The following is a 27146-nucleotide window of genomic DNA, read 5'->3' as shown; positions in this document are numbered from 1 at the left end:
CCATGTACTTTAATGATCTGTTGCGCTGCTCGCAGAAAAATACTTTTCACTGTACCTCGGCACACGTGACAATAAACAAAATCCAATCCAATCCAGTTAGGCTGCTCTTGGAATATAGTGTTCAATTCTGGTCGCCACACGACCAGAAGGATGTGGAGGCTTTGGAGAGGGTGCAAAAAAGATTTACCAAGATGTTGCCTAGTATGGAGGGCATTAGCCATCAGGAGAGTTTGGAGAAACTTGGTTTGTTCTCACTGGAACGACGGAAGTTGAGGGGTGGTCTGATTATCATAGAATTTACAGTGCAGAAGGAGGCCATTCAGCCCATCGAGTCTGCACCGGCTCCTGGAAAGAGCACCCTACCCAAGGTCAACACCTCCACCCTATCCCCATAACCCAGTAATCCCATCCAACACTAAGGGCACTTTTGGACACTAAGGGCAATTTATCATGGCCAATCCACCTAACCTGCACATCGTTGGACTGTGGGAGGAAACCGGAGCACCCGGAGGAAACCCACGCACACACGGGGAGAACGTGCAGACTCCGCACAGACAGTGACCCAAGCCGGAATCGAACCTGGGACCCTGGAGCTGTGAAGCAATTGTGCTATCCACATTGCTACCGTGATCGACGTCTACAAGATAATGAGGCGCATGGACAGAGTGGATAGTCAGAAGCTTTTTCCCAGGGTGGAAGAGTCAATTACTAGGGGGAATAGGTTTAAGGTGCGAGGGGCAAGGTTTAAAGGAGATGTACGAGGTAACATTTTTACACAGAGGGTAGTGGGAGCCTGTAACCTGCTGCCAGGGGAAGTAGTGGAATACGATAGTGACTTTTAAGGGACACCTTGACAAATACATGAATCGGATGGGAATAGAGGAATATGGTCCCCGGAAGGACAGGGAGTTTTAGTTCAGACAGGCAGCATGGTCAGTGCAGGCTTGGAGGGCTGAAGAGTCTGTTCCTGTGCTGTAATTTTCTTTGTTCTTGGTTTTGTCTTCAGTGTGACTGAACTCTTGATGTCAGTTGCTTTAAGGAACTCTGCAAGTGAGATTTAGCCAAGTGCCTCGAGAGGGTGTCTATTTTGCATTCTCAATTGCAAAATGTGTCTAGTCTGCAACTGGAGGAGAATCAAAGGCAAATGTTTTAAAAATGCTGCATCGACATACCTCAAGGGCTAACATGATTCATTATGTTCTCACAGGCAGCAGCTAGCATATTTGAAAGTAGGTTTAACAGGTTGGGCAACTTTGATGCTTGGCCGTCCTACTTAACAAGAAAAGACAATTTTTGACATGCTTCAGCCAATTATAAACAAGCTGATGGTATAAATGTTGATCGACTCCAACAAGTACAGAGGAACACCGAAGAGAAGAGATCACTTCACCAAAAGAAACTTGGCGACACGTGAGTTGAGTAGAATCATTCTACTTTGAGACAATGGTGGGGAGGTGGGAGGCACAGAGCGAAGGAAGATTTATAAAAAGCATTTAGGAAAGTTAACAAATTTATGAAAAAAGATACACTTTTTTGAAGTGTAAGAATGAGATGTAAAAACAGACAAGAAAATGTGTTTTAGAAATTGTAGAAAGTGGCACACCCACTGCCTAATATGTCGTAGGACCTGTGCAATCATCTCTTATTATCAATAACAGCAGCACATAAAATATAAATGTTGCCAAAGTCCCAGAGGCAGCTCTGCCCTTTGAACTGACTGATGGTTATCTAATCTGACGATCACCACACCTCAGGCGAGGAACCAAGTTAAGAACGCAGGGCCTTCACGAGTGACCTCAGCCAGTGAGTGAAGTGAACCCACGCTGCTGACATCGCTTTGCATCACCAACCAGCAACAATTAGGGTCACTGGGTTTGTAAATTTAAACACAATGTGCTGGATTCTCCGCCGTCAGGATGCTCCATTTTGCAGGCAGCCCGAGGGTTTCCCGATGGCGTGGAACTGCCCCACAATGGGAAGCCCCATTGACCAGCCGGCAAAACGGAGCATCCTGCCGGCATGCTGAACGAGGGGCGGGACTCTGCGGGAATCGGCAGGGCGGGCAACTCCGGCGCGAAGGAGTGGCGTGAACCACTCTGGCGTCAGGCCAATTCCCGCAGAGTCCCGCCCCTGGTTCAGCACGCCGGCAGGATGCTCCATTTTGCGCCACACCGGACGGCGTGGAAAGGGCTTGGCGCCACGCCAACCGGCGCCGAAGGGCCTCCACTGGCCGGCACGAGTTGGCGCATGCGTGGGAGCGCCAGCGTGTGCTGGCGTCATCCCAGTGCATGCGCAGGGGGGTTCATCTCTGCGTCGGCCATCGCGGAGGTCCACAGCAGCCGACGCGGAGGAATAGACTGCCCCCATGGCACAGGCCCGCAGCGGATCAGTGGACTCCGATCGCGGGCCAGGCCACCATGCCCCTCCCCCCCCGGGGCCAGAACCCCCCATGCCGCCCCGAGGACCCCGGAGGCCACCCACGCAGCCAGGTCCCGCCTGTAAGTACCCGTTGTAATTTGTGCTGGCGGGCCCGGTCGTAAACGGGCCACCGCTCGGCCCATCGTGGGCTGGAGAATCGCCGGGCGGGGGGGAGGGGGGGGTGCGCTGCCAGCAGCCGGCAAACAGCGCGGCGCAATTCCCGCCCCCGCCAAATCCCCGGCGCCGGAGAATTCCGCCCCAGAAATCTGGCACAGCGGGACGGAGAATCCAACCCAATTACTATTTATTTATAACAAGTACTGTAATGAAATATGCAACAATTATGTAATCCCTAATCCCATGCTTCAACTTGCCCCCAACCTCTATATACACACACACACAAGACAGGCAAACACAGAGGGGAGGAGAGCGGTGTAAAAAAAAAGATAGGTAAGTGTGAAAGATTCTGTGAGGGGGAGAATGTATGTGTGTGTGGGGGGGGTCAGTTCGTGAAGGGGAGAGAGAGTGTGAGGAGGAGAGAGGGTGCTAGGGAGGAAGAGAGTGTAAGAGGGGGGCTGAAAAAATGTGAGTGAGGGAGAGAGAGTGTGGGGGTGGGAGAGTGTGAAGGAGGGAAAGAGAGTGAAGGGGAGTGAGTGTGTAGCGGAGGTAAAGTGTGACAGTGGGAATGAGTGTGTGAGGAGGAGAATGTGAGTGAGGGGAGAGACAATGTGAGTGGGGAGACTGTGTGAGGGGGAGAGAGAGTGTAAAGGAGTAAGAGCATGTGAGGAGGAGAGAGTATGGGAGAGGTGAGGTGGAGAGAGCGTGTGAGGGGTAGAGGGTGTGAGGGGGAGGAGAGGGGGCGAAAGTGTGAGAGGGCGTGAGAGTGTGGGAGGAAGCGAGAGTGCAAGGGGGAGAGAGGGAAGAAGAGTGTGTGGGGGAAAGAACAGGAGAGGAAGAGTGTGAGAGGGAAGTGGAGAGAGAATGTGAGCGGGAGAGAGAGAGAGTATACGTGGGGAAAGAGTTTGTATAAAGGGTAGAGCGTGTGTGTGTGGGAGCAGAGTGTGTGCATGAGTCTAGCTCACTCCCAGTCTTCGGGTTCTGATTTACCCTAATTCCCACACCCCAACATGCGCTCTAATCAATTCTCACAGTGGGTGAGGGTGAATGAGTAAAAACCCCGAGACTGGGAGTGAACTGGACACACACACTAACCCTTTCACACCCTAATGGTCATCTTTATTTATTACTCATTGTGGTTTTGCTCAGTGAGTTGTTTCGTTTCATACTTCTGTCTTTTTTAAATCACATTTAATGTTGTGTCAAACGTTGTCCTTCTGAAATTTGCTGGTTGGCCCTTTGAGTGAGAATGATTTTGTAGTGCGACCCACTCCCCATATGAAAAGGTTGGACAAGCCACACTCCAATACTGCATGTTGCCACCTTTTAATTGTCCTGTTACTGATGCAGTCTAGTTTGTCATCGATGCTATTTGCAACATTAATTAGCAATGCAACAGCATATCAAAGAAATCACTGACACTCTGTTCCATCAAGCAGCAAATACAGGAACTATCCGTTGTAGTAGAGGACCATAAAACCATAAAATATGGGAGCAGAATTAGGCCACTCAGACCACCGAGTCTGCTCCACCATTCGATCATGGCTGATATCTTTGTCATCCCCATTATCCTGCCTTTTAATAATAATAATCTTTATTGTCACAAGTAGGCTTCAATGAAGTTACTGTGAAAAGCCCTTAACCCTGATACCCTTATTAGTCAAGAAATCCCCTTATTACTCAAGAACACCAGATTTATGCTTGAGGTGGTATTCCGATAGAGCTGCAGACAAGTGGAAGTGGAATTAGACAGAATAGTTCCTTCTTAAAACTTAAGAACGGGGAGCAGGAGTAGGCAATTTAGCGTCTCGAGTCTGATCCACCATTCCATGTGATCATTTTTTTTTAAGCTTACAGTGCCTAATTTTTTTTCTAATTAAGGGGCAATTTAGCCAGCCAATCTACCTAACCAGCAAATCTTTGGGTTTGTAGGGGTGAGACCCATGCAGACACAAGGGGAATGTGCACACTCCGCATGGAGAGTGACCCGCGGCTGGGATCAAACCCAGGTTCTCGGTGCTGTGAGGCAGCAGTGCTAAGATTAATTCAATACGATCATGGCTGATTTCATCATGGTCTCATCTTCACTTTCCTGCCCATTCTCCATACCTCTTCAACCTATTACTAATTAAAAATCTGTCTAACTCCTCCTTACCCACTATCCCTGCATCCACTGCACTCTGGGATAGCAAATTCCCACAGATTCATGACCCTTTAGGAAAAGTAATTTGTCCTCGGGATTCTCAATTTGGGAGACCATGGGCGGGATTCTCCATTGCCCAATGCTAATATCGTAATCGGCGATCGGGCGGAGAATCCCTTCCGACACTCAATTCGAGGATGGTGCCGGTTTGACGGCGGTTTTCTATTCTCCGACCCCTCAAAATTGGCGTCATTGTGTTGCGTGCCACACGCTGTTGGAAAGGCATTGGTGCATCATCAGAAGCCCCTCCCCCAATGCTCCGCCCCCGATGGGCTGAGTTCCAGATGGCGCAGAACACTTGTGCTATTTTTTATTTTCGTCGACCCCGCGTGGCGGCCGAATCTGTGTCCAGCATCGCCACAGTCAGGGGGGAGCGGTGGCACAGGACAGGGGAGCTTCGGCGAGAGGTTGGGGACTGGTGGGGTGTGGTCCGGGGGTGGCAAGGGGGGTTACTGGGGGTGATTACTTAGCAGGCCGGATCCGTGTATGGCCAGTGCCATTTTGCACGGCACGGCCAGAGCCATGTTGCACGGCATGGCCGTGCGTAGGAGCCAGGAGCTATACCTGGGACGGCTGCTAGTCCCCCAACGGTCCCGGAATCGGTGCAGGTTTTGCCCCGTTTTTTCTGGCAAAAAACGCCACTGTTCCCACACCGGCGTCAGCACTCAGTCTGGAAATCGTAGAATCCAGCCCCCTGCCACAACAGTTTTCAAGTGCGGCGCGCCCCTGCCGGAAGCGGGATTCTCCGTCCCGCAAGCCAGCCATCGTGGGCAGTCCCACGCCGTTGGGAAATTCTCGGGTATGGGTATGCTGCCAGCGCAACGGAGAATCCCGCCAATGGAGAATCCAGTCCGATGTTCTGCCGCCAGATTGCATTAGTTTTGCAATCCCCACGTGGTCGTAAATGGGATGCAATTCAGTGTTCCACGCCAGGCAAATTTGGCTCATTTGTTACTTTTTTAGTAACCCTCTGTTTCTGTTTGAATGTTTCCCAATTTTCCAGCCTGCCACTGGCCTTTGCAACATGGTAGGCTGGATTCTCCATTTTGGAGACTAAGTCCCTAAGTAGGTAGGCCAGGAAATCTGGCGCAAAACGGCCACCGATTCGCCGTAATGCTGGGGGCTAGCAGGGAGGCAGCATAGAGCTCGTAGCTCTAGCTGCCGATACGGCCCAGAGCATTTCCGGTTCCGTGGCTGCGTATGCGCATGGCAGCGGCCTACGGCGGCCACACCATGCTCCATGGCAGACCCAGCCCGCAGACCCGGACCGCAAAAGTAGTGACCCCCTCGGCTGCTCGCGTGCCCTGGACCGCCCAGCTATAGTGCCCCCCAGCCCCTAATGAAGCCCCCCCTGCCTGCGGATTGGCCCTCCTCCGACTGTGGCGTCGTCGGACTGAGTCTGCAGCTACCCACTGAGTTCACGAACGGTGTGAGCACATGTAACCCATGCGTCGGGAACTCGGCCAGTCGGGAACGGAGCATCGAGGGGCGGGCCTCAGGCAACGGCCTGAGGCCGTGGATGATTGGCGCAGCATACTCATAGAGTACGCCGCTTTTCAGGGGTCGGAGAATACAAAAACCAGCACCGCTCCCGATATTGGCTTCAAAAGGGATTTTTCGCCCCGTCGCTGAATGCGATTTCGGCATCAGAGTGCGGAGAATCCAGCCCAGTATACCTTCGTTTTTGTCCTTATATTATTCTTAACCTCCTTGCTTAGCCATGGATATTTTTTACCCTTCTTACCATGTTTCTTCCTCTCTGGAATATATTTTAGTTGTGAGAAATTGAGCATCTTCTTAAACAACTGCCACTGCTCATCAGCTGTCCTACCTTTTGGTCTTCTTGCGCACTCTACCCGGGACAAATCTGTCCTCATTCCTATGTAATGACCTTTGTTTAATTCCAGAGCGGTAGTGTGGGACTCCACAGGTGGGATTCTCCGACCCCCCGCCGAATCGGACAATCTCCGGGGGGCGGCGTGAATCCCATCCCGCTGCTCCGACACCGGCTGCCGTATTCTCCGGCGACGGTTTTTAGGCGAGGGCGGGGATCACGCAACGCTGGTCCAGGCCCTGAGGGGCCGAGCAGCTGCCCGTTTTTGGCCAGTCCCGCCGGCATGGATTGGACATGGTCCCACACGGCGGGACCTGGCAGGTAGGTTGGCTGGTGCGGTCCTCGGTGGGGGGCACGGGGGGATCCGACCCTTGGGGGGGGCGGGGGGGCAATGATGGCCTGGCCTGCGATCGGGGCCCACCGACCTGCAGGCGGGGATGTGCCATGGGGGCAGTTCTTCCTTCCGCAGTGGCCCCTGTAGGACTCCGACATGGCCGACGCGCAGAACATACCCCCCTGCGCATGCGCCAGAATACACTGGCTGGTCTGCGCATGCGCAGAACCACGCTGGCAGTTCTGCGCATGCGCTAACTCGCCCAGTCCCTTCGCCGCAGGCTGGCGCATTGCCAACCCCTCCGCCGCTAGCCTAGCCCCCGGAAGAGCGGAGAATTCCGCTACTTCCAGTCGGCCCAACGCCGGAGTGATTCACGCCGTCTTTGACGCCGGCGTCGGGCCATCGCGCCGGTTTTGGAGAATCCCGCCCCACTTTCTCACTCCCAAATTGAATTTTGAATTGGTAATACTATGGTCACTATTCCCTAGAGGATCCTTAACGATAAAGTAATCAATTAATCCCTCCTCATTATACAATACCAAATCCAGAGTGGCCTGCTCCCTGGTTGGTTCGACAACATATTGTTCCAAGAAACATTGTCTAATACATTCAATGAACTCTCCCTCAAGGCAACCCTTTCCAATTTGACTCATCCAGTCTATGTGCACATTAAAATCATCCATGATTATTGCTGAAGTTTTTTTACAAGCCCTCAGTATTTCCAGGTTTATTCTGTGCCCCACTGTGGAACTACTCTTTGGAGACCTATAGGTTACTCTGACCGAGAACTTCTTCCCTTTGCTATTTTGTATTTCTACCCAGACTGATTCCACATCTTGACCTCCAGTGTCTATATCATTTCTCATGACAGCACTTTCTTCACCATCAAAGCCACACCACCTCCTTTTCCTTTCAGTCTATATATCCAAAATACTGAGTACCCTTGGATATTCAATTCCCAGAACTGGGGTGGGATTCTCCAACCCCCGCCGGCTGCCGAATTCTCGGCCGCTGGCAGCAGCCCCCACGGCGATTCTCCAGCCTGCGATGGGCTGAGCAGCCGCCCGTTTTAGGCTGGTCCCGCCGGCGTAAATTAGGCATGGTACTTACCGGCGGGACCTGGCTCTGCGGGCGGCCTCCGGAGTCCTTGTGGGGTCGCGGGGGGATCTGGCCCCGGGGGTGCCCCCACAGTGGCTTGGCCCGCGATCGGGGCCAACCGATCCGTGGGCAGGCCTGTGCTTTGGGGGCACTCTTTCACTCTTTACGACCGGGCCCGCCAGCGTAAATTACAACAGGTACTTACCGGCGGGACCTGGCTGCGTGGGTGGCCTCCGGGGTCCTCAGGGCGGCGCGGGGGGATTTGACCCCGGGGGGGGTCACGTGGCCTGGCCCGCGATTGGAGTCCACTGATCCGCGGCGGGCCTGTGCCATGGGGGCAGTCTATTCCTCCGCGTCGGCTGCTGTGGACCTCCGCCATGGCCGGTGCGGAGAAGAACCCCCCTGCGCATATGCTGGGATGATGCCAGCCCATGCTGGTGCTCCCGCGCATGTGCCAACTCGCGCCGGCCGGCAGAGGCCCTTCGGCGCTGGTTGGCACGGTGCCAAGCCCCTTCCGCGCCAGTTGACGCGGCACCAACCCCGCCAGCACTGTCCTAGCCCCTGAAGGTGCAGAGGATTCCACACCTTCTGGCCGGTTCAACTCCGGAGTGGTTCATGCCACTCCTCGGTGGCAGGGCCGCCCGCCCCGCCAGGTAGGGGAGAATCCAGCCCCTGGTCTCCTTGTAACCATGTCTCAGTAATCGTCACTTAATCATACGCTATTATCTCTATTTGCACTGTTAACTCATTAGCTTGTTTCAATACAAAGCTTTCAAATTTGTTCTGTTGTCAAATCTTCCTGTTTCCTGTTTTATATTTCCTTATTGCAAATAGACATTCACCCATTCTGTCCCTCACCTTTATTTTCTGGTAACTATCCGCCACATCGCTAACCTGCACTCCTACCATCTCCTTTAATTTGGTTTTCTAATTTTGCCCCGCCCCCCCCATCCCCAAAACAATTTAAAGCCCTATCTACAGCCCTATCTACAGCCCTAGTTATGCAATTCAACAAGACTCTGGTCCCAGCATGATTCAGATGAAGACCATCCATTGGAACAGGTCCCTCCTCCCCAGTTCTGGTGCCAATGACCCAGGATTTCAAATCCATTTCTCCCACACCAATCTTTAAGTCACGCATTTATCTCCCTAATCTGAATTGACCCTGTGCAAATTATCTCGTGGCTCAGGTAGTAATCCAGAGATTATTATCTTTTCGTTTCTGCTTTTTAATTTAGCCCCTAGCTGTTCATATTCCCTTAGCAGAACCTCTGTTCTACCTATGTCGTTGATACTTACGTGGACCATGACAAACTGGATTATGAACATTCCTCTCCAGGTTCCTCTGCAGCCGAGATGAGATAACCTGAACCCTGGCACCAGGTCGGCAATACAACCTTTGAACACTCGATCCTAGTCACAGAGACCAAGGTCTCTGCCTCTAACTATTCTAGCATCAGTTACAACTACATTTCTCTTCTCTCCTCCCACTTGAATGGCACCCTGTACCGCAGTGCTGTGGTCAGTTTGCTCATGCTACCAGCAGTCCCCGTTCCCGTCCACACAGGGAGCAAGAATTTCAAACCTGTTGGACAAAGGGTGACAATAAGTGATTTTCATTTCATTTCATTCTCAAAGGCAAGGGCTGAGGCTCCTGCAACCCGAGCCCCTGGATCCCTCTACCTGCCTCACTTATAGTCACACCCTCCTGCCCCGGACCACTGGCCAAATTCAAGGTTAGTCTAAGGGATGTGACTGTCTCCTGAAACACTGGCTTTTGCTTCCTGAGTGATTTTTTTTAAGTGTCTGAAGTTAGGAACAGGAGAAGGCCACTTAGCTCATTGAGCCTGTTTCATCATTCAATTAGATCATGCCTGATCTTTCACCTAACTCCATGGGCGAAATTCTCCATAATCGGCGCGATATCCGCCGAACGGCGCCTAAAACGGCGCAAATCAGTCTGGCATCACGCCGCCCCAAAGGTGCGGAATCCTCCGCACCTTGAGCAGCCGAGTCCTAACCTTGAGGGGCTAGGCCCGCGCCGGACTGATTTCAGCCCCGCCAGCTGGCGGGAAAGGCCTTTGGTGCCCCGCCAGCTGGCGCGGAAATGACATTGCCGGGCGGCGCATGCGCGGGAGCGTCAGCAGCCGCTGACGCTCCCGCACATGCCCAGTGGAGGGGGTCTCTTCCGCCTCCGCCATGGTGGAGACCATGGCGAAGGCGGAAGGAAAAGAGTGCCCCCACGGCACAGGCCCGCCCGCAGATCGGTGGGCCCCAATCGCGGGCCAGGCCACCGTGGGGGCACCCCCCCAGGACCCCGGAGCTCGCCCGCGCCGCCTTGTCCCGCTGATAAGGTAGGTGGTTTAATCTACGCCGGCGGGACAGGCATTTTAGCAGCGGGAGTTCGGCCCATCCGGGCCGGAGAATCGCGGGGGGGGCCCGCCAGCCGGCGCGGCATGATTCCCGCCCCCACCGAATCTCCGGTGCCGGAGAATTCGGCAACCGGCGGGGGCGGGATCCACGCCAGCCCCCGGCGATTCTCCGACCCGGCGGGGGTTCGGAGAATCTCGCCCCTGGTTAGCAAAACCTGGGGTGAAATTCTCCGGTATCGCCGCGATGTCCGCCGACTGCTGCCCAAAACGGCGCCAATCAGTCGGACATCGCTACGCCCCAAAGGTGCGGAATGCTCCGCATCTTTGGGGGCCGAGTCCCAACCTTAAGGGGCTAGGCCTGTGCCGGACGAATTTCCGCCCCGCCAGCTGGCGGAAAAGGCCTTTGGTGCCCAGCCAGCTGGCGCGGAAATGACATCTCCGGGCGGCGCATGCACAGGAGCGTTAGCGGCCGCTGACGGCATTCCGGCGCATGCGCAGTGGAGGGAGTCTCTTCCGCCTGCGCCATGGTGGAGACCGTGGCGAAGGTGGAAGGGAAAGTGTTCCCCCACGGCACAGGCCCGCCCGAGGATCGGTGGGGCCCAATCGCGGGCCAGGCCACCGTGGTGTCACCCCCCCAGGACCCCGGAGCTCGCCCGCGCCGCCTTGTCCCGCTGATAAGGTAGGTGGTTTAATCTACGCCGGCGGGACAGGCATTTTAGCAGCGGGAGTTCGGCCCATCCGGGCCGGAGAATCGCGGGGGGGGGGCCCGCCAGCCGGCGCGGCGGGATTCCCGCCCCTGCTGAATATCCGGTGCCGGAGAATTCGGCAACCGGCGGGGGTGGGATTCACGCCAGCCCCCGGCGATTCTCCGACCCGGCGGGGGGTCGGAGAATCTCGCCCCTGATCAATCAGTTTTAAAATGAACTATCGATCGAGCATCAATTGCCATTTGCAGGAAATTAATCCAAACTTTTACCAAGCTTTGAATGTCAAAGCATTTCGCTTTGGAAATATTGGGCTGTAATTTTTAGATTATGCCCTCTAATCCTAGACACCCTACCCAGCAGAAGTAGTTTACTTCTAACTACGCTGACTTTTCCCCTGAATATCTTGAAAAGTTTCGATCAAATCACCATTTGAACTTTAAAATTCCAGGGAATGCCACCCTAGCTTGTGTAGTTTGTCTTTGTAATTTACTCCTTGAAGGCTGGTCATTCTGGTAAATCATTGCTGCAAATCTGTACTGTAAGTAATCAATTACATCTGTTTAGGCCCTCATACTAAGCAAATTCAGAGGCTTATTTCAGCTACAAGAGGTCCTATTCACTGATCGGGGGCGTCATTCTCCGACCCCCCGCCGGGTTGGAGAATCGCCGAGGGCTGCCGTGAATCCCGCCCCCGCCGGTTGCCGAAGTCTCCGGTACCGGATATTCGGCGGGGGCGAGAATCGGGCGGCGCCGGTTGGCGGGCCCCCCGCTGGATTCTCCAGCCCGAATGGGCCGAAGTCCCGCCGATAAATTGCCTGTCCCGCCGGCGTGGATTAAATCACCTTTTGAACGGCGGGACAAGGCGGCGTGGGCGGGCTCCGGGGTCCTGGGGGGGGGCGCGGGGCGATCTGGCCCCGGGGGTGCCCCCACGGTGGCCTGGCCCGCGATCGGGGCCCACCAATCCGCGGGCGGGCCTGTGCCGTGGGGGCACTCTTTCCCTTCCGCCTCCGCTACGGTCTTCATCATGGCGGAGGCGGAAGAGACTCCCTTCACTGCGCATGCGCGGGAAACTTTCAGCGGCCGCTGATGCTCCCGCGCATGCACCGCCCGGAGATGTCATTTCCGCGCCAGCTGGCGGGGCAACAAAGGCCGTTTCCGCCAGCTGGCGGGGCGGAAATCCCTCCGGCGTCGGCCTAGCCCCTCAATGTTGGGGCTCGGCCCCCAAAGATGCAGAGCATTCCGCACCTTTGGGGCGGCGCGATGCCCGTCTGATTGGCGCCGTTTTGGGCGCCAGTCGGCGGACATCGCGCCGTTTGGGGAGAATTTCGCCCCAGAGGTATTAAGGATAACTTTGCAAGGGGTCAAGCGGTGTAAAACACTGCGAGACAATAGTGAGTGTTGCAGAATCAGCCCTACGATATTATAATTCTGCCTCCGACCTACAATCCCATCTATTTAGGCTCCACACTGGAAATTGAGCTTGAGAAAAATTACTCACACTGGGCGGGATTCTCCGGTCACCGCGCCGAAATCGGGTTCGGCCGGAGAATCAAAGTTTCCAAACAAATCGGGGGCGCCGCCGCTTTCGTGATGCTCCGCGTAGTCTAGGAGTATGCCACACGACGTAGCGACGGCCTTAGGGCGTTGCCTGAGGCCTGCTCCCTGATGCTCCACCCTCATCCGGCCGAGTTCACGGCGGCTTGGGTCTCTCATGGACACATCCATTGGGAACTCGACGTGGCGGCTGCGGACTCAGTGCAGCGCTACCACATTCAGGGGAAAGCCGATCCGTGGGCAGGGGTGACTTTGCCAGGGGCAGGGGGCACTGTGGGGGGTGGTCCGGGGCGCCCGAGCCAACCAAAGGGGGGGACTATTTCACAGGTCGGGTCCGCGAGCGACAGCGCCATGTTGCGGCCCCTGCAGGCCGCCGCCATGCACATGCGCGGCCACGGACCCGGCAATTCTTCGGGCCATATCAGCAGCTAGAGCCGTGTGCTCCATGCTGCCTTGATGTTAGCCCCCAGCCAAATGGAGGATCGGTGGCCATTTTACACCACTTTGTCTTTTGTAAAACACCACCGTTTCCACGCTGGCGTAGGGTCATTGCCTCAAAATCGGAGAATCCAGCCCACTATCTGTCAAGGTCTGCTGACTCAGCATTTTACAAGAAGCCATCTGCTTAAGGGAATACAGCTTGCCCCTTTTCTTTAAAGATAGCAACATAGATAGGTGGCTTCTTGGAGACTAAAACTGTGCTACTGTAACTTCACCTCTCCCGAGGATCCCCAAAATGAACAGGTTGAAGTGGTGGTAGCACATTTGCAAAGAAAGTCTGGAGATGAGGTGGTTTGTGTCGAGGTTCATCGCGATCAGCTCCGTGACACAGGACTCTGTGCTCTACGGGTGATTCCCAGGAACTCACACTGAGACAAACATCAGCTATGGCTGAATGATCATCAACTTGGTGAAAGGCACTCTTTGGTCTCCCTGAAATTTGTTGGTCTTCCAGCACAGGGTTGTCCCTGACCAAGTGTTGCAGACTGGCACATTCCAAAGCCCAAGGCTATGTGCTGAGGGATGCACTAAGTTATGGGCAGCCACTGCAGTGGGGGAAGGTCTCCCAGCGAGGGCATGAACCAGATTACATCTGCTGGGATGGCCCGGGAACATTGTGAGCTATTTGATGCCCAGCACAAATCCCGTTTCAAGGCTCTCCTGGTATTTCCCCGACATAGCGGGATTTGCGTTTGGCGCAACATGACCAGAAAATCGTCCCCTCTATATGTAATTATGTATATATAGTTGCATTGAATGATGTAAGGGATGCAAAATTTGCTGATGTGAGATTGTTTCCTCCATTCTTAAAATTAAAATGATGTGAGTAGTTTCTCAGTAGCATCACTCTGACGTCTTGTGAACATAACACAGATGACAACCCCATACTGTTTTGAACGAGCTTTGCACTGCCTGAGGCCATCTTTCAGAGGATATGTCCCAACAACTTGTATTTATCCACCAACTTCAAAGGCATCAAGGGTTACGGGGGGAAGGCTGGATCTGGGTATGGCACATAATGAATGACGGAGCAGTCTTGATGGGCTGAATGGCCTCCTCCTACTTTTCTTTTCTCTGTATCTTTCTATGGACGGGATTCTCCGTCCCAGAACACAAGAATACATTCCCCAATGAGACGGAGAGTTGGAGCTTCCGGGGAAACTCGAGATTGACGTCAACATACTGCTCTGGTCCTTTGCCAAAACCCATTCACATCTATTTACTGGGCCCAACGCCCTATACTCTGGCCTCCTGTGATTCTCATGCCCCCGCAGCCAGGAATCACGTGGGCACGATGATTAGTGGTCTCTTCCAGTGTGGCCCTGGCATGGTGGATCACTGCCACACTAGTAGAGACCATCCGTGCCCTTTGCAGGGCCATTCCCACCTCCATCAGTGCACTGCCTACCAATGCCTCCTCTACCAGATCTCTCCCATGCCTCCCCTAGGGACCCCTGTAATAGGGCGACCTTCCCAGGGACCACCGTAATAGGGGTCCCCCACAGGGACCCCTGTAATAGGAAGACCCCCCCCCAAGGGACCCTGTAATAGGGGGACCCCCCGAGGGTCCCGTGTAATAGGGAGATCCCCCAAGGACCACTGTAATAGGGAGTCCCTCCAGGGATCCCTGTAATAGGGACTCCCCCTCCAGGTTCTCCTGTAGTAGGGAGATCCCCCACATAGACTCCTATGCAGCGGAATGGTTTGGGGCTAATTTGAAATGCTAGTGGGGATGGCCGGACGTGGGGCCTCACTAACCGGCCGCCAACTCAAGATGGCAGCACGATAGCGGTATTCCCTTGGAACCTCTCGTATTCCACGCCATGCTTAAATTTGAAGATAAAATGTTGCAAGTGATTCGTTGGCTATGACTGTATAGATAAGAATGAATACGAGTGGGTGGAGTCCCACCTAACATCAAGAGAAGCATTAAAGGAGTTTAAGTGAAAGAAAGGCATGTCATGAAAGCTGGGAGGTGGCTCGCTGATAGCACATAACATTTATTCACTCCAATTCTGCTTTGGGCAGTATATGATTCTAGGCTTAAATGCTTCTGCGAAGTGAATGTATGTAAAGATGTTTATTCTATTCCTATTCTCAAATGAATAAATTCAGCTGAAATTAGATGGAATAACTCCAGTAAATTCAAGCTATAAATTTTATCAAGTTACCATCTCAGACTGTACACACCCACTTGCTGTCAATCGTTGCCATCGACAGAAGATCTCAGCCTGTAATGCAGACAAATTGGAATGCATACTGGAAGCAATCTGCTCAACACACCCTTATTCAAAATGTTGAAAACAGAACCTTTTTAACTTCGGGGTAATTTGAAGAGATAACAGTAAGCAGTACTTATAATTCCAACATGCCACGATTTAGGGAGTGCCACCCTTTATAAAAGAAGTGCTAAGAGAGCACAAGGTGATTGTGGTCAACGAACACATTCGCCCCATTTTAATACATCCAAGAAGAAAGAATGAAACGTCCTGCCGAGTCACGCTTATAATTGTTTCTGAATTAATTCCAGGGTCCTTGGTTCTGGAACTCAATCTGGAAGTTTATGTTAATTTGCAGATTTTGTTTAATGCAATAGTGTGAAGTGGTTGTAATGAATCGGCAGCCTTTTAATCAGTCTATAACTAATGTCGACATTGAAGATTCTTAGAGAGCCAACTAACTTCAGCACAAAATAAAACAGTAGTTAGTGGTTTTATTTTATAATCTGAATATTCTGTGGTTTCTGTTACAGTTGCTGAAATGAATTTCACCGTTGACTTTCAATGCGAGGTGAACAACCAAAATCACAGGACGGCTGAGATCGGCACCAACCGACTGATAGTCAGGAGGGGACAGCCCTTCTGCATCATACTGCAGTCCCTCACCGATGAATATATAGACCACAGCACAATTGTACTCACTGCCAAGACAGGTAGGCCGTCATGAATTGAAGAGGTTTAATGATTTATCTCTATAGTTACTCATATCTCTATTTATTTGTAATATGTGTGAATAGTACAGTTTCTGTTTCTTGATGACAGCAAGTAATACACATTGAGATCACCACATATCAAAATGCAGTGTAAGATGGTCCTGTTGGTTCCTGTAGAGACTTGCAATGATGACTAAAATGTGAAGACATTCAAACGCCTCAACGTAATTCCTATACACAAGAGTGAAATCATGAAGCACATTTGGACACAAAATAATTGCTTATTCCTGTTCCTATCTGCTATATTCCCATGCTTTATGCAGCCAATGACGCCGCTGCGCCACTTTTCTGCCTCGACCCGCCACCGGGATTCTCCATTACCGGTTATTGGGGTTTCCCATTATGGGGCAGCCCCACGCCGTCGGGAAACCCCCGGGCGCCGGCAAAACGGAGAATCCTGCCGGCGGAGAATCCCATGAGGTCTAATCGCTTGGCTTCTCAAATATGGGGCGTGATTCTCCGACCTCCCGCCGGGTGGGAGAATCGCCGGGGGCGGAGTGAATCCCACACCCGCCGTCCTCCCAAATCTCCCACACCCCAAAAACCGGCGTGCGTGAGTCGCACCACCCGCCTTGGAGAATAGCGGGGTCAGGCGCGACTCAATGGGCCCCGGGGCTGTCCGGATTCTCCGGCCCGTGATGGGCCGAAGTTCCGCCCGTTCTATGCCGGTCCTGGTGCGGAAGTGACTCCATGTGCGCATGCGCGGGGATGACGCCAGCATGCGCTGGCGCTCCCGAGCATGCGCCAACTCGCACCGGCCGGCGGAGGCCCTTCAGCGCCGGTTGGCGTGGCGCCTGGCCCCTATCCCGCCGGCCACCCAACCACTCCGGGGCGGGCCTAGCCCCAAAGGTGCGGAGGATTCCGCACCTTTGGGGCGGCCCGACGCTGGAGTGGTTCACGCCACTCCGTCCCGCCGGGACCCCCGCCCTGCCGGGTAGGGGAGAATCTCGCCCAAGTTAGAAAACAATTTAGTCTTTCAGTCAGCAAGTTCCTACTTTTTCTTTACTTCCAACACCACCTATCCAGTTCACTTGATGAAACTCCTTAGATTTGTTCAGGAGAGATGACTGATCCTGTGAGGCTTTTGGGAGATATGAGGCACAGAATCACAGAATCGCTACGGCACACAAGGGGCGTCATTCTCCGACCCCCCGCCGGGTCGGAGAATGGCCGTTGGCCGCCGTGAATCCCGCCCCCGCCCCCGCCGAAGTCTCCGAAGGGAGAAAAGTCGGCGGGGCGTTAATGGCGCCGCTGCCGCGGAGAATATCACGGGTCTGCGCAAGGCAGCCGATTTTCGGCCTGCCGATATTCTCCCTTCCGGATGGGCCGAAGTCCCGTCGACGTGATGACTGTTCACGTCGACGTGAATCAAACCTCCTTTTCATCGGCGTGACCCGGTGCTCCAGGCTCACGCAGACCAGCGAGGAGGTGAGTGACGGCCTGGGGGGGTTGGCTCTGGGCAGGAAATGGCGTGGCCGCAGACTGATTGCGTGAGGAGAGGTGTGTCTCGGCTTGTGTGTGTGTGTGTGCGGCGGGGGGGGGGGGGGGGGGTGGTTAGAGTAGGCTGGGCTCCGGGGGAGTGCCGGGAGGGGGTCCGTGCTGGGGTGGAGGTTGGGGGTTGGAGGGGGTCCGTGCCGGGGTGGAGGTTGGGGGGGGGGTCTGTGCTGGGGTGGAGGTTGGGGAGGGGGTCCGTGCTGGGGTGGAGGTTGGGGAGGGGGTCCATGCTGGGGTGGAGGTTGGGGGTTGGAGGGGGTCCATGCCGGGGTGGATGTTGGGGGGGGTCCGTGCTGGGGTGGAGGTTGGGGAGGGGGTCCGTGCTGGGGTGGAGGTTGGGGGTTGGAGGGGGTCCATGCTGGGGTGGAGGTTGGGGGTTGGAGGGGGTCCGTGCCGGGGTGGAGGTTGGGGGGGGGTCCGTGCTGGGGTGGAGGTTGGGGAGGGGGTCCGTGCTGGGGTGGAGGTTGGGGAGGGGGTCCATGCTGGGGTGGAGGTTGGGGGTTGGAGGGGGTCCGTGCCGGGGTGGAGGTTGGGGGGGGGGGTCCGTGCTGGGGTGGAGGTTGGGGGGGGTCCGTGCTGGGGTGGAGGTTGGGGGGGGAGGCCGTGCTGGGGTGGAGGTTGGAGGGGGACCGTGCTGGGGTGGAGGTTGGGGAGGGGGTCCGTGCCGAGGAGGGTGATGGGAGGGCAAATGAGTTGATCCACCTGGCCAGGTGCCAGCCTCCAACAGTTGGACCCATGCAGTCCATGCCACCTGGCTGGGGGGAGGAGGGGATATGGGCAATGATGACATGTCGTCGTTCCCCTCCCCCCCACCAGGCCGTCATGTTTTCAGATCATCCAGCGATGTTGGCCGCCGTGGTGGCAGCCGCTCATGTCTATGTTGCCCTGGATGAGGAGGAGGAGGAGCGTGCCAGAGAGGCGGCGCAGGCTGCCGCAGAGGGCCAGGCGGCAGCCGCCCAGGCTGGAGGGACACCTGACCGACAGGACGAGGAGGGGGAGGAGGACGTCACGGCCCCACGGCAACGGAGGCACCCGAGGGCGCCCCGTGTGTACCGGCTTCGCAGGTCATACCAGGACTTTACGGACCGGGAATGCAGGAGGAGACTCCGGATGAGCCGGGAAACCGTGGCACACATCTGCCACCTGCTGGCACACCTGTCACCGCGTGGCACTGGCGGGGGACACCCTCTCCCCGTGTCCGTCAAGGTTACGGTGGCCCTGAACTTTTATGCAACGGGGTCATTCCAGGCACCGAGTGGGGACCTGTCCGGCATATCACAGACATCGGTGCACCGGTGCATCCGGGCAGTGACAGATGCCCTTTGTGCCATGGCGCACCACTACATCCGCTTCCCCGTGGACCGGGCCAGCCAAGAATCATAGAATCATAGCATCTACAGTGCAGAAGGAGGCCATTCGGCCCATCGAGTCTGCAACAGTGCTCCGCACAGACAGTGACCCAAGTCGGGAATTGAACCTGGGGCCCTGGAGCTGTGAAGCTACTGTGCTAACCACTGTGCTACCATGCTGCCCCATATATTTCATAGTATCATAGAATTTACATTGCATTTGGCCCATCAAGTCTGCACCGGCGCTTGGAAAGAGCACTACTTAAGCCCATGCTCCACCCAACCTCCATAACCCAGTAACCCCACCTAACCTTTTGGACACGAAGGGGCAATTTAGCATGGCCAATCCACCTAACCTGCACATCTTTGGACTGCGGGAGGAAACCAGAGCACCCGGAGGAAACCCACGCAGACATGGGGAGGAAGTGCAAACTCCACACAAACAATCACATATCGGAAGATTGATATGAAAGAAATAGACCATGGCGATCTGAAGGTTGTGTACAGTCTGTTATGCTTATAATGTAATCAAAATTATATCATGATAATAAAAATGTCAGATTTATGCAGATATCACTGATTATCTGGCTACTAAAAAGAAATCCAAAATATACTTTAAACAACTTTTTGAAACATATTTCAGTAATTTATTTTGTTAAAATTGAAGTAGATGGTGATTCTTTAGTAAGTAGAGCTGTCTGATTTGTTATAGCCTGGGTTTGATTTCATTTAATTTTTCTTACTTTAGGGCTAAAACCTTCAACCTCATCTGGAACCGAAGTCCTGTTTTCAGTAAATTCATCAAGTGCGAATGGTTGGAGTGCATTTGTTTCTTCCAGCACTGGAACCAGATTGACCTTGGTCATATCTTCCTCTCCAAATGCCAAAATCGGACGGTACAGCTTACATCTTCTAACTACAAAAGAATTCAAAAGCTCCAAAATTGGGGAGTTCATCCTACTCTTCAATCCATGGTGCACTGGTAGGAATCCTTACAATATAGTTTCTGAGAGATTTAGAATTGGGTTGTAAATGAGAAAGGGACTAAATTAATTGAAATACTGGCCAACATCCCCACCTCCCCATCTCCTAAGTCATCTCGTATTTCATTGGGACTAAGCATCCGAGGGACATCTAAATAAGCAGAGCTGAATGATGTGGTGGTGATGAGGAGGTGAACAGGGTCAGGAGGTGCTACATGGACATGGGAAAGGGAAGTAGGGGTGATAGCAATGCTGATGAATCCTTCATTTTGAAATTTTCAGTATATCACAACAACAGATAATTGTTCATAATTCCATACTTCCCAAATTTCTGTCTCCCGGATCACAAATAGAGCAGGCGATGGTAGACAAACCAACGGAATTTCCAGCCAGGTAACTCAATGCGAATATTTAATTATAAACACTACTTCCCAAATACACCATCATTTACAGCAGTCATTATTCACATAAGGTCAATAAAACTAGTTCTGCTGAAAGTTCACCGAACCGATACATTGGGTGGGATTTTCTGGCCCCGTTCACCACCAGGATCATCCAATTCAACAGAACGTTAATGGAGTTGCAGAATCCTGGTGCAACATGTGCTGTGGGTGCCTAAGGAGGCAAATTGAACCTCTGGCCTTATTAGAATAGAGCCAGCTAGTGCTCAGTGTGGAAGGAGCAGCAAAGTTCTCTGCCTCAGATGCCAGCTGAGGATGTCAGGGGAATCTGGGAAGAGGACGTTAATAGTGCAATTGGGGTAGGACGGGGAAGGCAATAGTTAGAAGTGGAAGAGGCAGGAGTATTTGTTCTTGTCCAAATTCTACAATAGATGAAAATCTTTTGACTCTCCTGCCAGGTGGCAGCTTCCAGCAATCCCTTTAATGACAACTGGGGCTGCATTCTCCGTTTCAGCTAAGTGCCGGCTTGAACGGAGAATTTGCAGGCATTTTACAACGCCAAAATCGGCGCCGAAGCCTCACGTATTCCGGGACCTGTGAGGGGCCAGCAGTGGTGCTGGGTGAAACTGCCTGCTCCCGCACCGAAAACAGCCAGGTCCCTGGCCGCGCATGCACACGGCGCCAACATCACGCCGGCTATGTGCCATCCGCAACCCCACATGTCACTCCCTGACCACCCCCCACCAGTCCCACCAGCCCTCGCGGAAGCACCCCCAGCCGGCGGCACGGATCCCGGCCGAGTGTGGAGGCGCTGGACACAGTCCGCAGCCGCCACACCGGATTCTCGACCGCTGAGACCACACATGTCCCACGCGATCGGAAACTCGGCCCATCGGCATTGGGCAGAGCATTGCGGGAGCGTCTTCCGATGACGCTCCAATGCCGTTGCAATGGCGTGCGACCCGATGACGCCATTTTGGAGGGGGCGGAACATGGCTGACCGGCATCAAACCGGGACCCTGAAACCAGATTTAAGCATTTGCAATTAGTCTAACTCTAGTTTCAGGCACGCACCTTTGACTGCTACGGAGCAGCCCGATCAGCAGACATGCAGTGCAGAATGGGCACACACACCCAGTGCAGAATGGGCAAACACACCCAGGGCAGAATGGGCACACACACACAGTGCAGAATGGGCAAACACACCCAGGGCAGAATGGGCACACACACCCAGTGCAGAATGGGCACACACACACAGTGCAGAATGGGCACACACACCCAGTGCAGAATGGGCAAACACACCCAAGGCAGAATGGGCACACACACCCAGTGCAGAATGGGCACACACACCCAGTGCAGAATGGGCAAACACACCCAGGGCAGAATGGGCACACACACCCAGTGCAGAATGGGCACACACACCCAGTGCAGAATGGGCAAACACACCCAGGGCAGAATGGGCACACACACCCACTGCAGAATGGGCACACACACCCAGTGCAGAATGGGCACACACACACACCCAGTGAAGAATGAGCACACATACCCAGTGCAGAATGGGCATACACACACCCAGTGCAGAATGGGCACACACACACCCATTGTAGAATGAGCACACATACCCAGTGCAGAATGGGCACACACACACCCAGAGTGAATGAGCGCACCATCTTGAGCTCTTGGGCATTTGTTTTATGACTCTAAAAACTAAAACATAATCCTCTCTCTCTGGACCCTAGGTGTTTGAAGAATAAACATGGGTCTTTGTGAATATATCAATATGCTGTCCATAAATCCTAATAATAATAATTTTTATTAGTGTCAAAAGAAGGCTTATATTAACACTGCAATGAAGTTACTGTGAAAACCCCTTAGATGCCACAGTATCATTTTATTCCTGCTATTAAAAGTTCTTATGCTGACATCGTCCTGAAGTTATATTGGTTAGCTCTTTTATTTCACGTTTACCAATTATAAATGATTGTTGTGTTATTAAATCTGTGCTTTTCCATGTCAGAGGATGAAGTTTTTCTGGATAGTGATGAACAACGAAAGGAGTATGTGCTGAATGAAGATGGGATAATCTTTGTTGGTACTAATCAATCTATTCAAAGTCGCTCATGGTACTTCGGGCAGGTATTTGAGATCCTTGAACAATTTACTGTTGAGTTCTGTTTAAAAGTGAGCTGCATTCTCTGTCAGTTTTCAAACTTGCACCAATTCCTGTTCACTCATAATACTCACGGTTTCTAATTTACATTGGCTCCATGTCCAAAAATGCTACAATTTTCAAAATGGTTAGACAGTACTGAGTCCAAACTGTAGCCTCTGACATCCTTGTGAGCTATATTCATCCCTGTGGATGAATGCAAGAGCCTTAAATCACCTGCAGACTCAGTGCAGTCCATCTTTGAATGTGTGCAATTCAAATTGCGAATACACACAAGATTCCTACCAATGATTAGCAGCATGCATTGAAGGTGAATGTAAATATGGCAGGTGATATAGTGAATAGAATTTTGCTTCCCTCTAGTATAAAACTGCATTCTAACACATGATGGGGGGGGATTTTAACTTAGAAACTTTCATATTACATTCTTTTGTCTGTTTTTTTAACAAGGACAATAAGCTATTTAAAATAAATCAGTTGATGCCTACATCAAAATAGTGAACAAAAGAATGCAATCCCAATACATTTTGATCATTAATATCACCAACAAGCATTGACTTTCCCCCCGAATTCTGCAACCAAAATTTCAATAACAGAAAGGTTAACATTTTGCAGTGTACAGGAATCCTTGTATCTATAATAACTATAACAGTTATGGTTGAGAATCCAGTGTTATAACAGATCAAGACCGAAGTATGAACCCCAAAACTCCTGAGGTCATCCAGAACTGGTTTGCATTGCATTGTCATTTGAAGTGGATTTGGACAGACCCCGCATCCATCAGTGTTCCACTCCTTTTCATTCCCCTCGGAAATCGCGGCATTTCAGGGGCAGATGTACATTGGTGAATTTTCATAATTTATTCCATTAGAAGCCCTAGATCTCAAGGACATGCTGAGATGACTAGCATTGAGGGGTGGGGTTGGCTTGGCAGGAATTGGGGGTTTCAACATTCAACGGTTGATTTTGCAAAGATCAATTGCCTTGTGAATCAGGCATTGCAAGCAAATGGACGATTAGGATATTGTCAAGGGCCCCATGGGTTGATTAACGTGGCAGCAGGTGTTCAGGCTGGTGCCCAATTAATGCTAGAAATTCCTCTCAAAGAGGGCAGCATGGCGGCGCAGTGGTTAGCACTACTGCCTCATGACACTGAGGACCCAGGTTCGATCCTGTCCCAGGTTCGCTGTCCGTGTGGAGTTTTAACATTCTCCCCATGTCTGCATAGGTCTCACCCCCGCAACCCAAAATGATATGCAGGGTAGGTGAATTGCCCACGCTAAATTGCCCCTTAATTGGAAAAAAAGAATTGGGTACTCAAAATTTTAAAAAGAAAAATTTTGGCCAAGATACTGAAAGGACCCTGACTGGAATTCTCCAGTCGTTGTGACTCACTTTGCCGCCAGCAAGGCATCACTGCCCGCGGGTTTTGCAGAAAGGTGGGTTGCAATGGGAAATCCCATTGACCAGCAGTGGGAAGATAGAATCCCGCCACCAGCAAACGTCCCACAGCTGAGAAACACGCGATTGGGGTACTGGAGAATCCCCCGCCCTGGGCGAGATTCTCTGATCCTGAGGCTAAGTGTTGACGACGTCGTAAACGCCGTCGCCCCCAGGAGCAGGTATTCTGAGCCCTACAGGAGGCCAGCATGGCACTGGAGCGACCCACGCCGCTCCAGCTGCCGATACTGGCCACAAATGCATGCCGCAGGTCTGCGCATGCGCGCATGTGCACTGCGACCGGCACGATTGCCGCACATGCGCGGTGGCCTCCTTCCTCATGCCGGCTCCGACGCAACATGGTGTAGGACTCCAGGGGCCAGTGCAGCGCAAAAAAGGGCAACAGCCCGAGGCCGGCCCGCCAAATCGGTCGGCCCCGATCGCGAGCCAGGCCACAACGGAGGACCCCCCCCAGGTCGACCTCCCTCCCCCCCCCCCCCCACATCAGGCCACCCCCGAAAGGATGCACGGCGAGGCCCCGCCAGGTAAGACCACACATGGACGGTGCCAGTGGGACTCAGATATTTTTTGCAGCCACTCGGCCCATCCCGGGCGGAGAATCGCCGCAGGGGGGGGGGGGGGGGGGTGTGGGGGGGGGGGTTGAGTGGCCCCCAACCGGTGGCGTGCCGACCGCCCCGGCGGCACCGATTCTCCGCTCACCGAAGAATCGGCGGACTGGTGTTGGGGCGGCGTCACGCAATTCCCGCCCGGCCCAGCGATTCTCCGACCCGGCGTGGGCTGAGAGGATCCCGCCCCCTATGTTCTGGAACTGTGATGGGGTCAGGCTCAGAGGAAAGATAAAAGTTTTGCTTTGACTCAGATCTACATCCCTGGGGGTGATTCTCCGAGCCCCGCGCCGGGCCGGAGAATCGGAGCAACCGCGCCATGACACCCGCGAACACTTGGGGCGAAATTCTCCCCCAACGGCGGGATGTCCGCCGACTGGCGCCAAAGCCGGCGCCAATCAGACGGGCATCGCGCCGGCCCAAAGGTGCGGAAGGCTCCGCATCTTTGGTGGCCTAGCTCCAACATTGAGGGGCTAGGCCGACGCAGGAGGGATTTCCGCCCCGCCAGCTGGCGGAAATGCCGTTTGTTTCCCCGCCAGCTGGCGCGGAAATGCGGTGCATGCGCGGGAGCGTCAGCGGCCGCTGTCAGTTTCCCAGCGCATGCGCGGGAGCGTCAGCGGCCACTGTCAGTTTCCCGCGCATGCGCAGTGGGGAGAGTCTCTTCCGCCTCCGCCATGGTGGAGGCCGTAGCGGAGGCGGAAGGGAAAGAGTGCCCCCACGGCACAGGCCCGCCCACGGATCGGTGGGCCCCGATCACGGGCCAGGCCACCGTGGGGGCACCCCCCGGGGTCAGATCGCCCCGCGCCCCCCCCCAGGACCCCGTAGCCCGCCCAGCCGCCTGGTCCCGCCGGTAAATACCAGGTTTGATTTACGTCGGCGGGACAGGCCATTCCTGGGCGGGACTTCGGCCCATCCGGGCCGGAGAATCCAGCGGGGGGTCCCACCAACCGGCGCGGCCGGATTCCCGCCCCCGCCCAATCTCCGGGAGCGGAGACTTCGGCTGGGGCGGGGGCGGGATTCACGGCGGCCAACGGCCATTCTCCGACCCAGCGGGGGGTCGGAGAATGACGCCCTTGGCCTCCATATCGGAGAATCACCCCCCCCCCCACCTTTGGTTTTGCCAGGTTTTTCATGGTAATATCATCAGGTCTTCTATGATCTTGTTTTTGCACTTACAATATTATACATTTTTCTCTTAATGTCACGTATACTTCCACAAACTATAACATTTCTAACTCTAGCTCATGCCTGGAATATAGGGCAATCAGAATTAAATTTCTGTGCTTCGTGGTCCTTCTGCACAAGATCATCTCCACCATTGATAACGTAGACACCATTGTTGCCATTCCTAACCTTACACTCCTCAAATTCTCTGGTGAATTAATCTCATACTTTTAGCCGACGTGGTTGCCTGTGCTAAAAGAATGTCTTTATTGTATTCCTTCAGGAACAAATTAGTACATTTGTCACAGAGAAAAGATGTTTGGTGAAGCTAAGAAACTGGATTCATACTCAAAAGTTGAATGATTTTGCACTGTCAATGTTCGTCACTTCAGCCATATTTCCCTCAGTTTAACAGCTATGCTGGTTATTAATCTACAGGCCCCACACCTCATTGATTTCTGATTACCTTCTCTTGTTTTAGATCCTTCAGTAATTTCCACCTTGTGTTTGTACATAAGAAGCTATAGTTTTCAAAATTTGTTTTTTGGGTTCTTAAGTAGTGAAGCAAGTGTTGAAACAAAACCTAAGAGAGACTGGTATAATATATTTTATCCAACTAAACTGCACCTGTCCAAAACAGGTCCAAAACCCCTTGGCTGTATTTCCAGCCTATGATACTTCAAACCTAATTTCTAACTTCTAACTGTGTAATGTTTTACACCCAAATACTGAAGAGGAAAATTGTCTCACGTCATGAGCATGCACTGTTTTGAGGAAAGTATTAGTTGTGTACTGTGCAATAGACATATCAATGTGTCCAGCTGAGTGGGCTATTTGGCACATAGCAATTTCTGACAAAAAAACAACCAAAATTCATTTAAAAGAGTAGATTGTAGAAAGTCTCCTGGCATTAGTTCATGGCTAAAGGGAGAGTACAAAACCTGCCTCATCACACTTCCAGTAGTGTAGACACCTCAGTGGAACCACTTGGTCAAGCTAGCCCAGTCCTGCAAGGAGAACTTCAAAGCCACATTACTGAATGTCGTAGCAACTGAAAATCAACATAACATTGAAAGTAGCCATATCTTCATATCTCTGCTACTGTGATAATTGGATCTAACAATAGTAATTATAAAATATATTAATGGCAGGAATTTTCCATCCATTCCCTCCGGCGGGATCTTCCGATCCTGCCGACGGTTAACGTCGCCATGGGTTTCCCAGTGGAGGGGGGTCCACACAATGGGAAATCCCATTGACAACAGTGGGACCAAAATATCCCACCACCGGCAAGTGGTGGACCACCTTCCTGGCTGCGAAACACGTCGTGGCGGGGTGCATAAAATCTCACCCACTGGATAGAATTTATGGCCCCTCCCACCAGTGGGA

At 53.1% G+C, this 27146-nt stretch overlaps 1 protein-coding gene across 2 annotated transcripts in view; it reads left to right on the top strand.

Moving 5' to 3' along the window:
* Positions 1-1260: 1260 nt before the first annotated feature.
* LOC140428319 (protein-glutamine gamma-glutamyltransferase 2-like) overlaps positions 1261-27146 on the top strand; it is a 52738-nt gene continuing 26852 nt past the window's right edge. The window contains exons 1-4 of one of the 2 annotated variants that reach the window (XM_072514662.1): positions 1261-1410; positions 15891-16070; positions 19722-19955; positions 22375-22493. In XM_072514662.1, the coding sequence (XP_072370763.1) occupies positions 1335-1410; positions 15891-16070; positions 19722-19955; positions 22375-22493 (609 nt within the window). In that variant the 5' untranslated portion in view covers positions 1261-1334. Of the gene's footprint in view, positions 1411-9648; positions 9741-15890; positions 16071-19721; positions 19956-22374; positions 22494-27146 lie in introns of those variants that run through there. The other variant, XM_072514663.1, reaches the window with a different exon arrangement.

The sequence above is a fragment of the Scyliorhinus torazame genome, chromosome 8 (assembly GCF_047496885.1).
Source record: "Scyliorhinus torazame isolate Kashiwa2021f chromosome 8, sScyTor2.1, whole genome shotgun sequence".
NCBI classification, from domain to species: domain Eukaryota; kingdom Metazoa; phylum Chordata; class Chondrichthyes; order Carcharhiniformes; family Scyliorhinidae; genus Scyliorhinus; species Scyliorhinus torazame.
Note: the sequence above shows the minus strand (reverse complement) of the source record. Positions and strands in the feature narration are given on the sequence as shown.